The sequence below is a fragment of the Paramisgurnus dabryanus genome, chromosome 15 (assembly GCF_030506205.2).
Source record: "Paramisgurnus dabryanus chromosome 15, PD_genome_1.1, whole genome shotgun sequence".
NCBI classification, from domain to species: Eukaryota; Metazoa; Chordata; class Actinopteri; order Cypriniformes; family Cobitidae; genus Paramisgurnus; species Paramisgurnus dabryanus.
This window is the reverse complement of record NC_133351.1, coordinates 21,887,029-21,905,285: the sequence shown is the minus strand read 5'-3', so window position 1 is coordinate 21,905,285 and position 18,257 is coordinate 21,887,029. Positions and strand designations below refer to the sequence as shown.

General features: G+C 37.9%; 1 protein-coding gene across 3 annotated transcripts; it reads left to right on the top strand.

The window, feature by feature from the left end:
- The first annotated feature begins 864 nt into the window (after nucleotides 1–864).
- Nucleotides 865–17,505, top strand: LOC135731044 (protein mono-ADP-ribosyltransferase PARP4-like). 3 transcript variants are annotated; one of them, XM_065248997.2, is made up of 35 exons: nucleotides 865–1,001; nucleotides 2,395–2,539; nucleotides 2,818–3,019; nucleotides 3,563–3,662; nucleotides 3,797–3,872; nucleotides 4,143–4,241; nucleotides 4,367–4,522; nucleotides 4,854–4,991; nucleotides 5,076–5,234; nucleotides 5,383–5,534; nucleotides 5,646–5,777; nucleotides 5,928–6,026; nucleotides 6,105–6,294; nucleotides 6,380–6,521; nucleotides 6,664–6,806; nucleotides 8,786–8,917; nucleotides 9,020–9,106; nucleotides 9,221–9,385; nucleotides 9,502–9,545; nucleotides 9,624–9,702; nucleotides 9,802–9,939; nucleotides 10,810–11,005; nucleotides 11,105–11,175; nucleotides 11,662–11,849; nucleotides 11,989–12,088; nucleotides 12,231–12,401; nucleotides 12,655–12,735; nucleotides 12,834–12,914; nucleotides 13,018–13,113; nucleotides 14,392–14,502; nucleotides 14,675–15,767; nucleotides 15,862–15,971; nucleotides 16,062–16,164; nucleotides 16,711–16,843; nucleotides 16,922–17,505. In XM_065248997.2, the coding sequence occupies exons 2-35, from the start codon at nucleotides 2,414–2,416 to the stop codon at nucleotides 17,121–17,123; spliced, it is 5,295 nt and encodes a 1,764-aa protein (XP_065105069.1). In that variant the 5' UTR covers nucleotides 865–1,001; nucleotides 2,395–2,413; the 3' UTR covers nucleotides 17,124–17,505. The 3 variants fall into 3 exon arrangements, with proteins under 3 accessions (XP_065105069.1, XP_065105070.1, XP_065105068.1); XM_065248998.2 differs by having other exon boundaries at nucleotides 4,364–4,522; nucleotides 15,868–15,971; XM_065248996.2 differs by having other exon boundaries at nucleotides 4,364–4,522.
- The last annotated feature ends 752 nt before the right edge of the window (nucleotides 17,506–18,257 follow it).

Below are 18,257 nucleotides of genomic sequence, written 5' to 3'. Positions count from 1 at the left end.
ATTATATATATATAAATACACACACATTCATGTATATATTTAAGAAATATTTGCATTTAAATACTGTATATACATTTCTATAATTTATATTATATATAAATATAAATATTTTATATATAAATATAACAATTTTTTCTTAAATATATACATGATTGGGTGTGTTTTTATATATAAATAATAATTATACACAGTACACACACATATGTTATGTAAACACAAACTTTTATTTTGGATGCGATTAATCGCGATTAATCTTTTGACAGCCCTAGAAGACATGTCTGTTAAAACTAGTTATTTTCCTAAGTAAAGTAAGGGCTAGTCTTGGCGTAAGAGTCTGAGAAACCACCCCTTTGAGTCAAATTAAAGTGTTTATGTAACAGTGTTAATATATACCAAAGAATAATGCCAGAAAGACAAGCAGACAGAAGTTTAATTATAATTTACTGTAAACTTAGTTAAGTGTAAATTGAAGAATAATCAAAATTTTGTACAAAATAGCAAAAATGCTCAAAGACTTCTGTTTGAACTGTTCGCATTTCTGTGTATATCTGTAACTATAAATAATAATATGTGACTTGTTTGCCTAGATATCTTTTGATAGTCCACTGTGCTACAGTCAATAAAAACTTTTACTACTTTGGATTATTGAGCTGTCTCTTTCAGAAGGACAAGTCGGCTATATGTGAAAATGGGATAGATTATGTAGTGTCACAATGCTTTTTACTGACCGTAAGACAATGATCTTGCTATTAAATTATACAAATTTGTTCTTACAACTAACTGCAGGATCACTAAGGGAAGATAATTTTGGTATTTTTGTAATGGCTGTTTTCGACCACTTGATGGCGCTCGTCTTATGTTTGTACAGCATGATGAGGGGCGTGTCCTTACCGTATGTAAGGAAGTACAGTACTGACATTTACTGCACTTTACACAGTCAGGTTGGATTATATGTATAGTCTTCAAACTAAATTTATCACCCGACTCTAACTTTACTCACGGTAAGTTTACTAATTCTGTTTATTAATCTCATGACAATATAATAGTTACTGCGTCAGTGTTTATACCGAGGACTCTCCTGTATCTCATCGTGTAGGAAGAGATTAACTTCAGTTAGTCAGAAATCTGGCCATGTATGAGGTTGCGTGTTTTCCTTTAAGATATATTTCAATATTTCACACTGAATTGTACATTGTTGATGTTTGTAAACCATGTCAATATATTACTTAATGTTTAATGGTCAAGATGCAGTGCCTTGCAAAAGTATTTATACCCACTGAACTTTTTCACATTTTGACACGTTAAAACCACAAAGAAAAATGTATTTTATTAGAATGTATGTGATAGACCCACACATAGTGTCACTTTGTAGAACCACCTTTCGCTGCAATTAAAGTCTTTTGCGGTATAAGCTTTGCACATCTAGAGAGTAAAATGTTTTTGCACATTCTTCTTAGCAAAATAGCTCAAGCTCAGTCAGATTGGATGGTGATCGATTTTCTAATCTCGCCACAGATTTTCAATTGGATTTAGGTCTACTCTGGACTTTGACTGTGCCTTTCTAACACATGAATATGCTTTGATCTAAACCACTCCATTGTAGCTCTGGCTGTATGTTTAAGGTCATTGTCTTGCTGAAAGGTGAACCTTCGCCCCAGTCTCAAGTCTTTTGCAAGGTTTTCATCTAAGGTTGCCCTGTATTTGCCTCCATACATCTTCCCATCAACTCTGACCAGCTTCCCTGGCCCTGCTGAAGAAAAGCATCCCCATCACATGATGCTGCCACTACCATGTTTCACTGTGAGGATGATGTGTTCAGGGTGATGTGCAGTGTTACACGTAACGTTTTGAATTTAAACCAAAAAGTTCAATTTTGGTCCCATCTGACCAGAGCACCTTCTTCCACATGCTTGCCGCGTCCCCCACATGGCTTGTCGCAAGCGGGATATCTTATGGCTTTCTTTCAACAATGGCTTTCTTCAAGTTGCCACTCTTCCATGAAGACCAGATTTGTGGAGTGCACGACTAATAGTTGTCCTGTGGACAGATTCTCACACCTATGCTGTGGATCTCTGCAGCTACTCCAGTGTTACCACAGGTCTCTTGGTTGCTTCTCTGATTAATGTTCTCCTAACACGGCCTGTCAGTTTTTGTGGACGGGCATGTTTATTTGCAAAAAACATTTGGACACCATTTATCATTTTCCTTTCACTTCACAATTATGTGCCACTTTGTTTCGGACAATTTCATAGAATCCCAATAAAATACATTTTTCTTTGTGGTTGTAACATTTTAAAATGTGGAAAAGTTCAGTGGGTATAAATTCTTTTGTAAGGCCATCATCTGTTTAATATTTAGCACTTCATCATTGCAGGCCTTTGTTTATCTCTGCAGCTTAATATCGGGGGTCATTATGGCGGTGTTTGACAACTGTAACGTGCTGTTAGATGTGAAGACTTTGCCTTTTAAAGAGAAGAAGAAGCTGAGGTCAGCTCTTCTGGATAATGGAGGAAACATCAGTTATGTGATTAACAAACAGGTCTGTCGTCTGTTTAATAGACACTTATTTGTTCTTAGAGATTTACTCTTTAAGACAAAGCTAATGATTCATTGCAAAGCTGTGATTCAGATGAAGTTGGAAATTGAAACTATAATGATCTGTACTGGTAATTTGACAGATGAGAACCAATAAAACAATATTAAATCCAACTGAAATAAGAAATATATGGCTTTATCTGTAGTTATAATGGAAACCATTAGAATTTGTATTACAGGGTATTGAGTTAAATTGATCTGTACTTTATATCATTTGTTCAGTGCTCTTTTGTGGTGACCAGCAGTGTGGATGATCTGAGCAGTAACAGACAGAAGAGCATTCACAAGCTTCAGATCCCTGTGGTTGGGATGCAGTATGTATGGAGTTGTCTGGATAAAGGTCATCTCCTGCCTTTTGCAGAGCATGTTTTGACCCCACAGCTGACAGACCCCAGTTCTCAACACAGCTCCCTACGTAATCCAGGTATTAAACACTTATTGTTCTGCATGAGTATACTGTATGGACAGTAGTGTGCAAAAGTGGCACAACCTTAGATATGTTGTTTTTGCAATGGTATAGTGACCATATATAAATCTATTTCTCAGTCTCTTTATTAAAATACAACCAGAAAATACAATACATTCAAATAAAGTTATTGTTTTAAAAGTGTTTAGTGTGACCTCCCTGTACACTTGAGCAAAAGCAGAAACCTGCAGGTTCTCGTAAACCAAAATGAAATGAAACCTTTATGTCTAATCTAATGACTGCAGGGCTTCAGCCAATTTGTTCTGAAAATTGTGTCTTTATTTACATTTTGAGTGCATATTTCCTATATTTTCTGTTTTCCTGTATCTTGATAGAGAGAGTAAAAAATAAATATGGATAACATTTTGTTAAACAACAAAGCTGGTGGTGACCTGAGACTTCTGCACAGTATTGTCTAATCTGATGTATTCAAACTTGTGTTTGTATTGTGTTTTAAGTGCATTTGAGAACTGATGAAATAATGTTGTTTCCCACCCTTAGAGTTAAAAGTGTTGACTCAGATACCAGTAAAAGGGAGCGTCATGGGTCAAACACGGACTGAGATTCTTGAGAAGGGCGGACCCCATCTCGGGAAGTTTAGGTAAACTCTTATACTATATTGCAGATATTTGACCTGTATTGAAATGAAAGTCACCTGTGCTTTACTGCGTTCAAATTCATTATTATCCACTTTATACTAGCTGACTGCCATACCTTTACATTTTCCTACTACAGAATTTACAAAGGTGATCATGATCTGCCTGAATTCCCTTCACATTTTCAAGTTGCCAAGTATTCTTTTTTTAAGAAGGTAAGTTAATGCAACATACAGATGAACAGATATTTCCAGAGACTCTTAACTGCACAAGCCGTACCATCACGAATAAGGCCCGGATTTACACAATGCATTGTCCTAGGGTGACCATATTAAAAGTACCCCCCCCCCCCCATATTTTAAAGGTCTAGTCATTGCAGATCCAGACTAACTTTTTTACCAGGAGCCCTGTAGCCCCATCACTATTGTTTTTATTTTAATGTGTGTTTGTTGTCACATCTGCACTTTTGTAATTGTGTATTGCAGAATAACTCGAAGACTTTATCAGTTTTGGAGCTGCAGAGTGCCAAAGGAAGAGCTGGTCAACAGTATCGCGTCTTATGTTCAATCTTGCATGAATCAGAGGTTTGATCATTTCCATCATAGTTACCCCTGTTGTACGGTGTCTGTATTGCAACAATAGCAAGTACAGTTGGAAACATTGATAGTGTTTTGTGGTGATGCTGATTTTCTCTCTCTTTCTATAGAAGAAAGTGGTATGGGACAAGCTTGTGTACTGCAACATCTCTGAAGATGCTCTGGAAGCGTATGTGATGCTGATGAAAGAAGAGAAAGATAAAGGATTCACACAGATTTTTACACTTCCCCCTGAGGCTGAGCACTTGGCATCTGACAGCTTAAAACAGGTTTGACGGACAGAACGTCTCAAGTCTCATTTATTTATATAGCCCTTTCCACTACAACGTAGACCAAAAAGGCATATTACACCTAAAAATGAAAATCCTGTCATCATTTACCCACATTCATGTTAGGCAGACAGTTAATGACTAATGGACTCCTAAATATATGTTATATATGACATATTAACCCTTGTTTAGTTTAATTTGGCATTTTGGTTGGCATAATGGAGATTGCATGTGTATCATATTTGATACACACATTTTTGCCATGTTTAGATTGTCATCTGTTTTCATAAAAAATGGGTGCAAAATTACCATCCACCCTTTTGATTGTCAGCTTCTTTTGGAGGAGAAGCTGAACTGCAGCACACTATCACAGGAAGTTGGCGTCTTCGTGGAGCTGGTTTGGACCGAAGCTCTTGGTTCCCTTAGTAAAATCCTCACGGGCCCTGTTTCCAGCATCAGCCTTAATGATGTAAGAGTGAGCTTAGATAACCACATGAACAGTGATATATTTCATATCTTGATTGTTGTATTTAATATCTCTGTGATGTTGCAGGTGAGCAGGGTGGAGGGATTGCTGCTGCAGGCACAAAAGACTCAAGATGAGGAGAAAGTCAAGACCCTGCTAGAGGAGGTCAACACTCTTTTACCCCTTCAAATAGCCGACCCTCCTTCCAAACACAAACTTGTGTCTCAGAAACTAGACCTTTGTCAGGTAACACATTGTTGACATTGCCAAATTAAGCAGTCCTTTAGCTTAGATTCACGTTAGTGATTCAATAATGCTGTTAATGTTTGTAATGTTTTGTAATGCTAAGGAATATATGAGGTCCTTAAACGTTTATCTGTTTTGATTTCTCTAGCTGATCAGAGATATTTTGAATGTGAGTGAGGCCACTATGAGAAGCCCCTTGCCCTCCTCGTTGGGAAAGTATCGTGCCCTGAGGTGCAGCATTGATGTGGTCCCATCAGAAAACCCTGAGTTCACTGTTATCGCTCAAATGCTTCAAGACAAGTATAGTCACATCATATTCAATGTTTATGGTCTGACATTCTAACACGGTTTAATATTTATAATTTTAGAGTTTGTCTTTAAATGATTTGCTTCATTTTGCATCTACAACAGGCCTATTCAGATTCAGAAGATTTTACGTGTGAGCAGAGGGGTGGAGCTTCAGATGTTTAGGGAGGAGCTAGGCAACATTAAGCCCCTCCTCCACTCGACTGGCACTAACAGTTTTGTTGGAATACTTTCACGGTAAGAATACATTCTTTAAAATATATATATATTTGTAAATATATAATCTGTTTATAAAATCTCATCACATACATAAACATGCTGAGCTGTATTGAGCACTTTATAACTATACGTTAAAACCGACACTGTATGTATGTTTATTTCTATCAGAGGTTTGCTGCTGCCCAGGGTCGGAGTGGAACAACATGGAATTGAGAGGACAGATATCGGGAATCTTGGAGGAGGCATCTACTTCAGTGATTCTCTGACGTCAGTGATCGATTTAGAAAATGTTGTCATCATTTATTTAGCCGTATGTCATTTTTCATACTGTATTCTGTATCACAGGACTAGTGTGAAATACTCCAAGCCCAGCGTAGCCGATGGCTCTCGACTGCTGTTGGTGTGTGACGTGGCTCTGGGCCAGTGCAAGAACCTGCTGAAAAGAGACACCACTTTGACCTGCGCCCCCGAGGGCTATCACAGTGTACATGGAGTCCGCCGAACTCCATGTACAAAAACTACCTCAGAGTTTCAGGTGCTTTTCGTAGTCCATGTACTTGAATAATCTGCTTGTGTGTATGTGATACAAACCTTTACATTCATTTGTGTATGTTTTACAGGATGATGAGTATGTTGTATATAACACAGATCAGATCAAACTCAAGTATGTAGTGCAGTACACTTTAGAGGAGGACCAGCTGACAGAGTTTCATCCTCAAATCGACACTTCTGAGGAGCTCGCACAGCCCACCGAAAGAATCTGTGAGTGACTTCCACTGATCAAGACATGTCCATCTTTTAAGAGTATTAGAGTTTGATGCCGTGGAATTACAGATCATGCCACGTTTGATGTTCTGTCAAGCTAAATGCATCTGCAACTTTTTGTGTCAATGTGTTTGTCCAGTGCCCATTGATGAGAGTGAAGGTCTGGAGTCCACTAAGAATCCTCTAGAGGAGATGACCGCAGGTCTCCTGGACAGCAGTGGCAAGACACTTCCTCTGAAGGCTGTCCATGTGAGGTGCAAATTAATGGACTTGCTTTGTCAGGTTAGTAACTTCAGTGGGCATCACGTTTGGTTAGAGCACAATACATACAGGAGCACCCCTGGTGGTCTCCAATCCATAGCCAGGGGTTCGAAAAAAAAATTCCTATGATTTTGAAAAGTGTATTATTAAAAAGAGCATATGGGGAACATCTAATGATTGTGACATATAACAACAAATTGTCATAAACAGCTCAGTTCAAAATGTTGACTACATTATATGGTTAATGATCACAAATCGGACATGCTTTTAACCATCCTTTTAAATGTACACAAAAGTAGTACACTGTCTAATATCAGTTGGTAAATTATTCCAAGTATTAACAGCTGTTACAGAAAAAGCTGATCGACCAAACTCAGTTTTTCTCAAATCACCTCTCAACGAGGCTCTCGTCTGTCTTATATTAGCAGTACGCAACAAAACAAACGTCTTTAATGGTGGAGGTGCAAGATCATTTACTGTACAATTTTGTACATTAAACTGCAATTATGAAATATGACAAAATTGGTAAAAGTAAATAAATGATGCTTTTGAATTATAAGACAATGATGATGTCTAACAGGTTTCTTATCAAACACTTTTATAGCACGTTTATATAAACTATGTAAAGGTCTAAAAGCAGATTTTCCTGCTTGTGGCCATAAAGTGATGCAGTAAGAAAAGTGAGAGAAGATCAACGAGTGTAAGAATATTTTTGCAGCTTCTACTGGAAGTTGACTCCGTATAAATTACAAATTTCTAATGTGTGGTGTAACTGTACAAACTATTTTTTAACTTGCTTTTCATATGTTAGATGGGTGTGTAATATAACCATTTGTCACCATTTACTAATATCTCTGGTAAAGCCTCATCCATCTTTCTATTCTTAAAGTATATTCAAGCTGTTTTTTGAACATTTAGCGATTAAGATCACTGATTTATCAGTCTGATTGATCATAACAGCAGATAATTTTTGTGTTGCCCGTTCATTTGTTTTATTGTGTACATAAATTACAGTATCGTCTGCATTCATTTGAATAAATGCTTCAGGATAAACATCTGGAAGATCATTCAAGTACAAACTAAAAAGTAGGGGTCCTAATATAGACCCCTGAGGTACCCTTGTTGGACAGTATCTTGTGTCAATGGAGAAAAACTCTCTGTTCACTTTGAGTGCTATGAACAGTTCCCAGTGTTGGGGGTAACGCATTACAAGTAATGCACATTACGTAATAATATTATTTTTCTGAAGAAATGAGTAATGTAACGCATTACTTTATAAATGTATTCATTAATATTTGAGTTACTTTTTAAAAAAGTAATGCGAGTTACTTTTCAGTTTAATTAATTTAATAAAAAAATAAAATAATGTACTGAATTAAACTGAACATATTAACGTAGAATTAAGCACTCTGTGCGCCTGAGCGGGAACAGTTTGAGTTAGAAACGGAGATGGCAGTCCAGAGCTTGACATTTTTGCGATCATAAAAAACACCTGCAAGGCCTGAAAGAGATCAGGCCTCAGCCAAGTAAGAAAAAGTAACTTAAAAGTAACGAACACATTACTTTTCATGTAAAGTAACTAAGTAACGCAAGTTAGTTACTTTTTTGGGGAGTAACTTAATATTGTACTGCATTACTTTTAAAAGTAACTTTCCCCAACACTGACAGTTCCTGCTACCTTGTGAATATGGGGAAAAAAATCTGTTTCACAAGTAAAGATAAGCCTAAACTATCTAAATTGAGAAAATTCACTGTATATTTAGTTTGGTTTTAATTAGAATATTGATGGAGGTTAAAGCACTTAATAGTTTAACAGCACATGAGAGTACATTGTGTACATTGTGGAAAGCCTGCAGGTACAGTATGCCTTAAAACTGTTAAAGGGAGTTCTTGGAAATGTTTCTCTCCTATAAGTGGTCCCTGGCCCCAAAAAGTTTGAAAATCCCTGTTATAGAGCATTGCATTATAATTTTAAGTGTACTTTCTCTTCTCTTCACCAGGTCATCATTTTTCAGACTTACACAAACCAAAGTGAAGTTCCCATTGAAGCAAAATACGTCTTTCCACTGGAGGAAACAGCAGCGGTGTGTGGATTTGAGGCCTTTATCAATGGAAAGCATGTCATTGGAAAGGTGGTTGTCATTCACAATTTGTCAAATGCAGCTGAGCAGCTCTGCTTTTAATTTAACCCTTTATGTTTGGTTTCTCATTTATTTTCTTTCTTCCTCCCTCAGGTAAAGGAAAAAGAACAGGCTCGTAAAGAATACAGACAAGCAATAGAGAGGGGCCATGGAGCGTATCTAATGGACCAGGATGCACCTGTGAGTTTTTTATATTATTGTTTCTTTATAGATGTATTTATTACAGCAGAGCAGCCAAACCAAAGTGATCATTCAGCATCTGTATGTTTAAGTCTGTGTGTTTATGTGAAACAGGATGTATTTACTATCAGCGTTGGGAACCTGCCTCCAGGAGCCACAGTTTTGATCAAGGTGACCTTCATCACTGAGCTGGTTGTGAGAGGAGGCTCCATCATCTTCTCTCTGCCCGGCAGTGTAGCACCGTGGCAGCAGAGCGCCGCTCTCAATCAGAAAACTCAGGTACGACACAGTCGGCCTTTTGACTCAGGACTGAACTTTAATTCAAACACTGTGTGCAATACTGTTAGGATGTTTCAGTCTGTTCTGTAAAGAAATAAAGTTGTGTTGTATTTTAGGGAACTGTTGAGAAGATCTCTGTGACAGAGCTTCAGTCAGAGGGGTATGAATCTAAATTCACTAAGATTGAATTGCACCTACTAAATATTATTTTAAAAACTTCTTGCATCTTTTTCTTTAGGGAGTTCTCTCTGTGTATGTCCATTGAAATGCCTTATGAGATCATCAACTTAGAGTCTTCACACCTCATCAAAATCAAGGTTATTTATCACTAAATGCTTATCTGTTTCTGTAAATAAGAATTAAAATGCATTAAATAAGAAGGGATATTAACATTTATCTTTAACTTCTTCACTCAGAGGACAGACTGTAAGGCTGTGATCAGTACTTTGCCAGGACAAACTCTTGGATCTGATGGGCTCCAGGTGACCTTCAGTCTTTCTAAGATCCACATGCCCAGAATGTGGGTGGAGAAACATCCAGACAAAGAGAGTCAGGTACAGAAACCATCAGTTTACACCTGCTATTAAAACTAGATAATATTAAGTAGTCTGAAGTGAAACAAACTTTACATTTTCATTGATGGCCCCAAAGGGACAGTTCACCCAAAATGAATCATTAAGGGGCTGGACACACCAAAACTTTTAAACGCGGCTGAAAACGCCTTGAGGACGCCGAATGCCAGCTGTTTATCAGCTGAGTGCCAGCTTTCTTCAGCTGAGCGTTTGGGAGCTGTGATACTTCAGCTGGGAGCTGGTTGGTTGCTGTGGTAATGTCCCGCCTCTCCTCCACTGTGATTGGGCGGCCGGGTGAGAACTGACATTGACGAGTGGAGCTTTTCTCCCAAAGTTGAATCTCTTTCAACTCTCGACGCTTAGCGCCAAGCGCGGAAAAACCGGCGAGCGCCGGTTTTCAGCGCGGAAAAAACCCGCTAGCTGCTGGCTTATTTGAAAAACGCCGAGCTTCCATTGGAAACAATTGAAAACATGCGCCGGCCGCGGGCGTAAAAGTTTTGGTGTACACAACCCCTTACTCACCCTCATGTTGTTTTAGACCTGTATGATTTTTTTCTGATGAACACAAAATAAGATATTTTGATAAATGATGGTAAGCACATGGCTGCTGGTACCCATTGACTTCCATAGTAGAGAAAACAAATACAATGGAATGGAATGTGGGTACCATCAATTATCAAAATATCTTCTTCATCATTTATCACAATACTTCCATTGAATTTGTTTTTCTTACTATGGAAGTCAATGGCTGCCGACAGCTTTGTGCTCATCATCATTTATCAAAATATCTTCTTTTGTGTTCATTTGGGCTTTGGATTGAACCTTGCTTTCATCCCACAATGATCTCTCCAGGCCTGCATGTTGGTGTTTTATCCAGACTTTAAGTCCAACTCTGAAGGTCCATCCAGTGTGAGTGATGTCATCATCCTGTTGGACACCTCAGAGTCAATGCGGGGAGACGCCATACTAAACGCTCGCAGGATTGCTCTTCAAGTCCTTAACTCTTTAGACCGCTCACTAAAGATCAACATCATCTCTTTTGGCACTGGTAAGTGCTCATGAACCTGCTGTTGAGATTTATCTTCACTTTAATAAAAATTCATACTAAGATGTTAACCTACGTTTAATTTCTAATGTGTTGTTGTAGATTACAAGGAAGCGTTTCCTGCACCAGTGCTCTTAGATGAAACCTTTGAATCAGCCAGAAAATTCATTATGGTGAGTAGCAGTTAAATGGTTAAAGATTGGTGTTTCTGCAATTAATGTTTTGTTGGCAAAACTATACAGTATATCATCACAATATATATTTTATTTATGAGTACATATTCATACCTTCTTCTGGCCTTTGCCCCACAATTGTGTAGTTACAACATCGACTAGCAGGGAGCGAACCATGCCAGCCAGAGCTTGACCTCTTTGTTTAATCACTAAACTTTGACCCAGTCTGTGATAACCCTGCTAAAGTGATTTTTTTTGTGATTTACTGTATTTACAAAAAATCATCCTGTGAAAATATAACCTTGATGTCTTTAGTGTTGACTGGATAAGGCCAAAGATTCAAAGATTGAAATCAATGTAAAAACAATGATTGAGATCAAAGTTTGATTTGTAATTAGATTCAAACTTTATCTTAGATTTCACAAACAGGGTCACAAATCTCAGTTTCTCTGTGTATCATTGCATTAATGACGTCTTTATCAACAGTCGTGTAATGAAACGGGTGGCAGCACTGAGTTGTGGAGGCCTCTCCGTAGCCTGAGCCTGATACCTCCATCACATGGCATGAGAAACATCCTGCTGATCTCTGATGGACACGTACAGAACCAGGCGCTGACTCTTCAGCTGGTCCGAGAAAACTCCTGCCACACGCGAGTCTTCACCTGCGGCCTCAGGTCTGTCTTTAAAGAGGTTTTTATGTTAAATCAATAGAGGTGAATGTTAATGTTGCTTTTTTCCTTCCTCATAATGTCTCTCAATTAAATGTATTACACTTATGAATCTACAGTGTGACTCATGTTTGTCTTTGTGTAGCCTGACAGCTAATCGTCATATGCTCAGAGCTTTGGCTCAAGCAGGCGGTGGGACGTATGAATTTTTCGACACAAAGATAAAACACACATGGACAGAGAAGGTAAATCATAACTAACTAACCATCTATCAGTTTTTATTTAATAAGTGAGAGCGTTACAGTAGACCAGGGTCTCACATACAGTAATATGAGTCTCACAGCTCCTCTGATGATTGTGTGTAAATAAATGAATTGGTGATTTCAGGTGCGTGCTCAGGTTCAGCGGTTGGAGTCTCCCGGCTGCAGATCAGTGGCAGTGAAATGGCAGCAGTTTAATCCCACAGCGCCCCCTCCTGTTCAGGCCCCCTCACAGCTTCACGCTCTCTTCAGTGACTGTCATACACTCGTGTACGGCTTTGTGCCACACTGTACTCAGGTAGGACTGATGATCTGATGCTGTGCAGCTGAATCAGTTTGGTTCATGTAGTAGTTTTTGTTTGTTTGTTAACTAGCAGTGTGATTATGAATGCACTTCATCCTTGGTAAGATGGCAAAAACTTAAAAAGTCCTCCTCATATAATTGATCCAAAATACAACCTGACATCTGAAATATCTTGATATATATTATTTTCTCAGCTTGAGTTGTCATGCATTTATTGTTTTGAATGGTATGATGTTGACTTCTTCAGGCCATGCTGTTTGGTGATCTGAGTGGACAGGAGATAAAAACAATGGTGTCAACCACAGAACTTCAAAAGACAAACGGAACTGTGAGTGCCAACATCTTAAATATTTCACATAAACATCAATATTATTGTTTGTTAAAATGTTATTGTGTGTGTGTCTATTTGTGTGTGTGTGCGTGTAGTTCCTTCACAAGTTAACAGCCAGAGCGATCATCAGAGATTATGAAGATGGCATACTCGGAAACAGTGAGGCAGAACATGAGGTACAATATTTCTTAAATATGTTCATGTAAAATCATCAGACTATGAGATGCATACATGTGTTTGGCAGATGAAGTTGACTTGATGTTTTTATCTGTTTATCAGGGAAAGAAAGCAGAGCTGAAGTCTTACATCACTGAACTCAGTAAAGAGTTCTCCGTCTTGTCTCAGTTCACCAGCTTTGTGGCCATTGAAGAGAGGGTAAAATTACTACTGACCTCAAGATTTTGTGCTTAGATCATTGATGCTAAAACACATAAAAAAATTACACATTCACTTTCACAATCTGTTTACTTCTGAATATTTAACCTCATATTTCCACCCTCATGATTATAAAACTTGGTGCTCATGTTTAATGAACAGATTTGGATTTTACAATGAACAATACCAATAACTGGAGAGCAGAGTGACAGATATGCAGGGCTGGAAATGGGGGAAACACGGGGGGCAGAGTCCAGGGAGTACATTTTAAAGGGGAACAGAGTTCTAATGCATCATCAAGCCTGGCACATGACACTTCACAGTCACCATGGCCCTGTATCTCTGATGTATCAGTTTCATTTCAGATTTTATCTGTTATTTAAAATATTTATTAACTAAATATCACAATTTTCACAATGTATTGTTAAATTATTATCATATATAAAGAAAACATACCTAGGAAATATAAAAAAATTGTAATGGTATTTTTAACCCCAAGAAGTAATTTAAAGCCCCCCCCCCCCCAGTGCATAGGTACAGATTTCTTTTTCTGCTGGTGGTTGCTCACGTAGCACTTAGGTTGCTTAGCAAAAGCAGATGCTCCTCGCTTTGGAAAAGGAGAAATGTGGTACATTCGCATTTTCCCTGCGGTTTACATCCGAAATGTAAAGAGCCCATTACTCAGCTTATTCATAAAAAACATTGTAGGTATTACAGTTCACAAGAAGAACAACCAATCAGAGATGCTCCAGAACTTTTAAGTTTTTTTATTAAAATTGATTGAGACCATTTGGCCTTTTTTACTGGGATTGGCACCTATGCCCCAGTGAATTTCTACCTTCTTCAGCCCTGCAGATATATACATACACAACTTTACTGAAATTAATTGAACACTATTACATAATATTTACAAATAGTTATAAAAATCTAAATCATATTTTTATTGTAGTTTCTTCTTGTTGTGTCAGATAGTTTGATTGTGATACTGTGTTTCTACATAAAATTATTTTAAAAAGTCAACAAAGTTCACATACTGAACTAACCTGGTAAATGTATGCACACTGAGAATATTTTTTTACCTACAGTACACCGAATATGGCATCAATGACTACAGAATAAATAAATATAGTAAAATATTGAAAAAATACTGCTTTTTACTGATTACAGATGCTGATACCAAATATTAATCTGTTTCTTAACTTTTCCAAAATTGGTCAACCACTTGTGTGATTCATGAAAATCTTTTTTTCCGTTCATGACCTAATTTTCTCTGTGTAGGACCAGAATCAGCTTGACACTGGATTCACAGATATTCCTAAACTAATCGCAGAAGAGGATGTGGATATTCTGCCTTATATGGGCTGGACTGAGGAGGAGCAGACTAAAGAGGTTTGGATTGAGTATTATTAACAATCAGACTGAATAATAACATCAGTAAATGTGATTGTGTATTTTATTGTTGTATAATGTGAATGTCAATATCAAATCTGAACACTCAGTATAGCATATTCTACTTTTACCACAATGCCATAAAAGTTTTGTGTTTTGTCTTGTTTTCCAGGTAGATTATGAGGAGAGCATCGTAGGCATGTGCTTAATGAGCTGTGATTTTTATGAGGAACCTTCCGTTGATAAGACATTTGAAGATGATGAATCTGAGTGTTATGATGATATGTTAAGTTTAGAGTCAAGCGATTATAAAGGTTCTGCCCAGGATATTAGTTATGCTTTTGAAACGGCAGTGCCTCTTTCTTCACGTCGCGGAGCAGATGTTTCATATGAAATGCACACACAATCAATGGAATGCTATGCAGACCGTGCAGAAGATTTACGTGCTGACTCTTTTTTCTTTACGAAGAAAAAATCACCTTCCCGTGCTGCCCGTGAAAGAGGTTTTCTCTCTCCACCTATGGTCCCGCTTAACTCCTCTCTGCCTCCTCCTCCACCTCGTCCTCGTCCTCTGTGTGATGCCCCTTCTGTTGAGTGTTGGGAAGGTGGAAGGACTGTGACGAACAGCATGACTTTTGATGCTTTACCTCAGGCTCGTGCCTCGGGGGCTTCTCTTTCATCTTTTGCTGAGGGGGCTTCTCGTCCAGCTCCTTTCGCAGAGCCTTATCCTCTAGCTTGTTTTGCTGCTCCTTCTCTATATGAGGATTTTCCTGGGGCGGCTTCTTTTCGGCCTTTACCTCCGGCTCCTCTTGCTAAGTTTTCTCTTCCAGCTTTTTCTACTGGGGCTTCTCTTCCGCCTTCTCACGTTGGGGCTTCAGGTCCAGATTTTTCTTTTGGAGCTTCTTCTCCTCCAGCTCATCTTGCTAAGGCTTCTCTTCCACCTCCTCATTTTGTGGCTACACCTCCAGCTCCTTGTGTCGGAGCTTCTTTTTCTCTGTTTGCACATTCTCCACAATCTTCTTTTGTTGGGGCGTCTCCTCCGGTTGGTGCCTCCCTAAAAGAAAGGCCCCTTCCACCACCTCCTATCATACGTTTTGCTGCTTCTCTTCCTCCTCCTCCTCCTCCTCCTCCTTCCTTTCAATCAGTACCATGTTACAAGAGAATGTCAGCTGCTGTCTCTGAACAGCCATGGGATTTATCAAGCCCTGAAATCAGACCTTCATCGGAGAGATGCTTAAGAGAAAGCATCATCTCTTCTGCACCCGGTAAGTTAACTCACATTTGATGAGAGTCTTTTCAAGATCTGTTGAAAACTGGATTTAAAACAACTGTTAATCTTGTGTCTCAATTCTTATTAAGCTACAGGCAGAGCTATAAAATTAGTACTTAAAGAAGGAGTTATGTTACGAAGACGCAGATCACTTGAGGACACAGTGGCCTGGGATGAGCTGTTTCAGCTTCAACATGAGGTACTTACATATATAATGCAATAAATATTACACAGAAAATTAATGCGGTATTTAAATGAATGTAAATTTATGCATTCTGTTTGGACATAGGATGGATACTGGGAATGCACTGGGAGTCTGAGTAGTTTCCTCAAACTGGACGTAGACTTCTTTGCCAATGTCTTCCTTAAGGAGAAAGGCATTTGTTCACTGGGTAAGATGATTTTATGTCATATTGTATAAAAATTTTTAAAACAATAGAAATTTAAGAGTGATTTATAAACATCTATGACTGTTGTGATGCTTCTAAAAGTTAAATCAGCTTATGAACACCATATTTTTATTTTTAATGCATCTACTGTAGATGTTTCTTATACTTTTGTTTTATTTGTTAATGAGCTTTTAGTGTCTCTTCTATCACCATGTTTTTCTAACAAACTGCAATTTTCCATGGACAATTTGTTTAGACACACACTAAACTACTATGCATAATAACACAATTACAGCATATGAAGAGGTATTTTATGTTTAATGTTCATTAACAGAGAGTGGGATTTAATTAAGTGGGAGTGATAAAATTGGGTCTACTTTGAGCGACACTGCAGATACAGAAACCAAATATTTGACAATATGCCAAGTTGCTGAAAGCACCCGTGGCTCTTTTGTATAAACCTGAGGTTTTTGGCCTAATCCTGGATGAGAGCGCTTTAACTAGTGAAAGTAAAATAGTAGTTGATAACCCAGATGTTTTGTCTGTCAGGTGCAAAGGCTCATGCAGATATTTTGAGATTGGTGGCCACTCTGTTGGTGTTGCAGCTGATTCGAGTAAAGAAGTCAGCCGAGGGGAAGCTGCTTCAGTCTCTCTTCTCTCTGAAAGACTCTGAGGGTCCCAGGTAAGAGCACACAGCACACACACATTATCGTGTGCCATAGTTTCACTTTATTAGATTCATAAAGTTTCCTTCATGCAGGCCAGTGCACTGGGAGGACGTGAAGAAAGCAGTGGACTGGGCTTGCTGGGCAGATAAACAATATCCATGTGTGTGCAGCAGACTGGAGTTCGGCTGGGATTGGGAATCATCCACACGCCAGTTACTGGGCTGTGATTCACCACTTCCATACTCTCCACTTGTATCTGTTCTGGACAGGCGTGTGGGTTTATCTGTTATTTAGTAACTGGACAGAACTTTTCATTGACATTTGTTGTTTCAATTTTTGACCTCTAAACTCTGTAACAATGTCAATAACATGTCTACTGTACTGTATAATTCAGTAGAGCCTCAAACAATATATTAAAGAATAATTTACTCAAACAATGAAACTTATGTTATCTTGAACTTACTTTAATGTTGTTTTAATTGTTTATGACTTTTTAAGTGTAACACAAATGTTGTGATTTATTTTCTATTCCATACAATAGAAATGAATGATAACTGGGGTTTTTCAAATGTGTATGTACTAATGTTTAACACGACTGATGAACCTGGTGCAACACTTTGTGAGGATTTATGTATTTGTATTTGCACGAGCACAAATAAAAATGATAAGAATATGATCGATTTTTTTATTTATTTGATAATAGGGCGATTTCTTGGACAGGGATTCGACTAATCCTAGACTAAAATAAATGTAAGAGTTGTCCAAACTGAAAACAACACATTTTAAAATACATCAGTGCCCTTTGTTTTGCCTCTAAATGCACACAAGTAATGTTTTTAGTAAGACATGTCTGTTAAAACTAGTTATTTTCCTAAGTAAACTAAGGGATAGTCTTGGCGTAAGAGTCTGAGAAACCACCCCTTTGAGTCAAATTAAAATGTTTATGTAACAGTGTTAATTAATAGCGAAGAATAATGCCAGAAAGACAAGCAGACAGAAGTTTAATTATAATTACGGTAAACCTCATGAACTTAGTAAATGTAAATTGAAGAATAATCTAAATTTTGCACAAAATAGTAAAAATTCTCAAAGACTTCTGTTTGAACTGTTTGCATTTCTGTGTAGATCTGTAACTATAAATAATGATATGTGACTTGTTTGCCTAGATATCTTTTGATTGTCCACTGTGCTACAGTCAATAAAAACTTTTACTACTTTGGATTATTGAGCTGTCTCTTTCAGAAGGACAAGTCGGCTATATGTGAAAATGGGAGAGATTATGTAGTGTCACAATGCTTTGCACTGACCGTGAGACAATGATCTTGCTTTAAAATAACTATTAAATTATACAAATGAGTTCTTACAACTAATTGCAGGATCACTTAAAATAATGTTGGTGTTTTTGTAATGACTGTTTTCGACCACTTG

Bases quoted from the DNA above. Each gene is read 5' to 3' on its own strand.
- LOC135731044 (XM_065248996.2), top strand. From the start codon at position 2,414: ATGGCGGTGTTTGACAACTGTAACGTGCTGTTAGATGTGAAGACTTTG. The intron at 15,768-15,861 runs GTAAGTTAACTC...ATTCTTATTAAG, and splicing joins CATCATCTCTTCTGCACCCG to CTACAGGCAGAGCTATAAAA. The intron at 16,165-16,710 runs GTAAGATGATTT...TTTGTCTGTCAG, and splicing joins GAAAGGCATTTGTTCACTGG to GTGCAAAGGCTCATGCAGAT.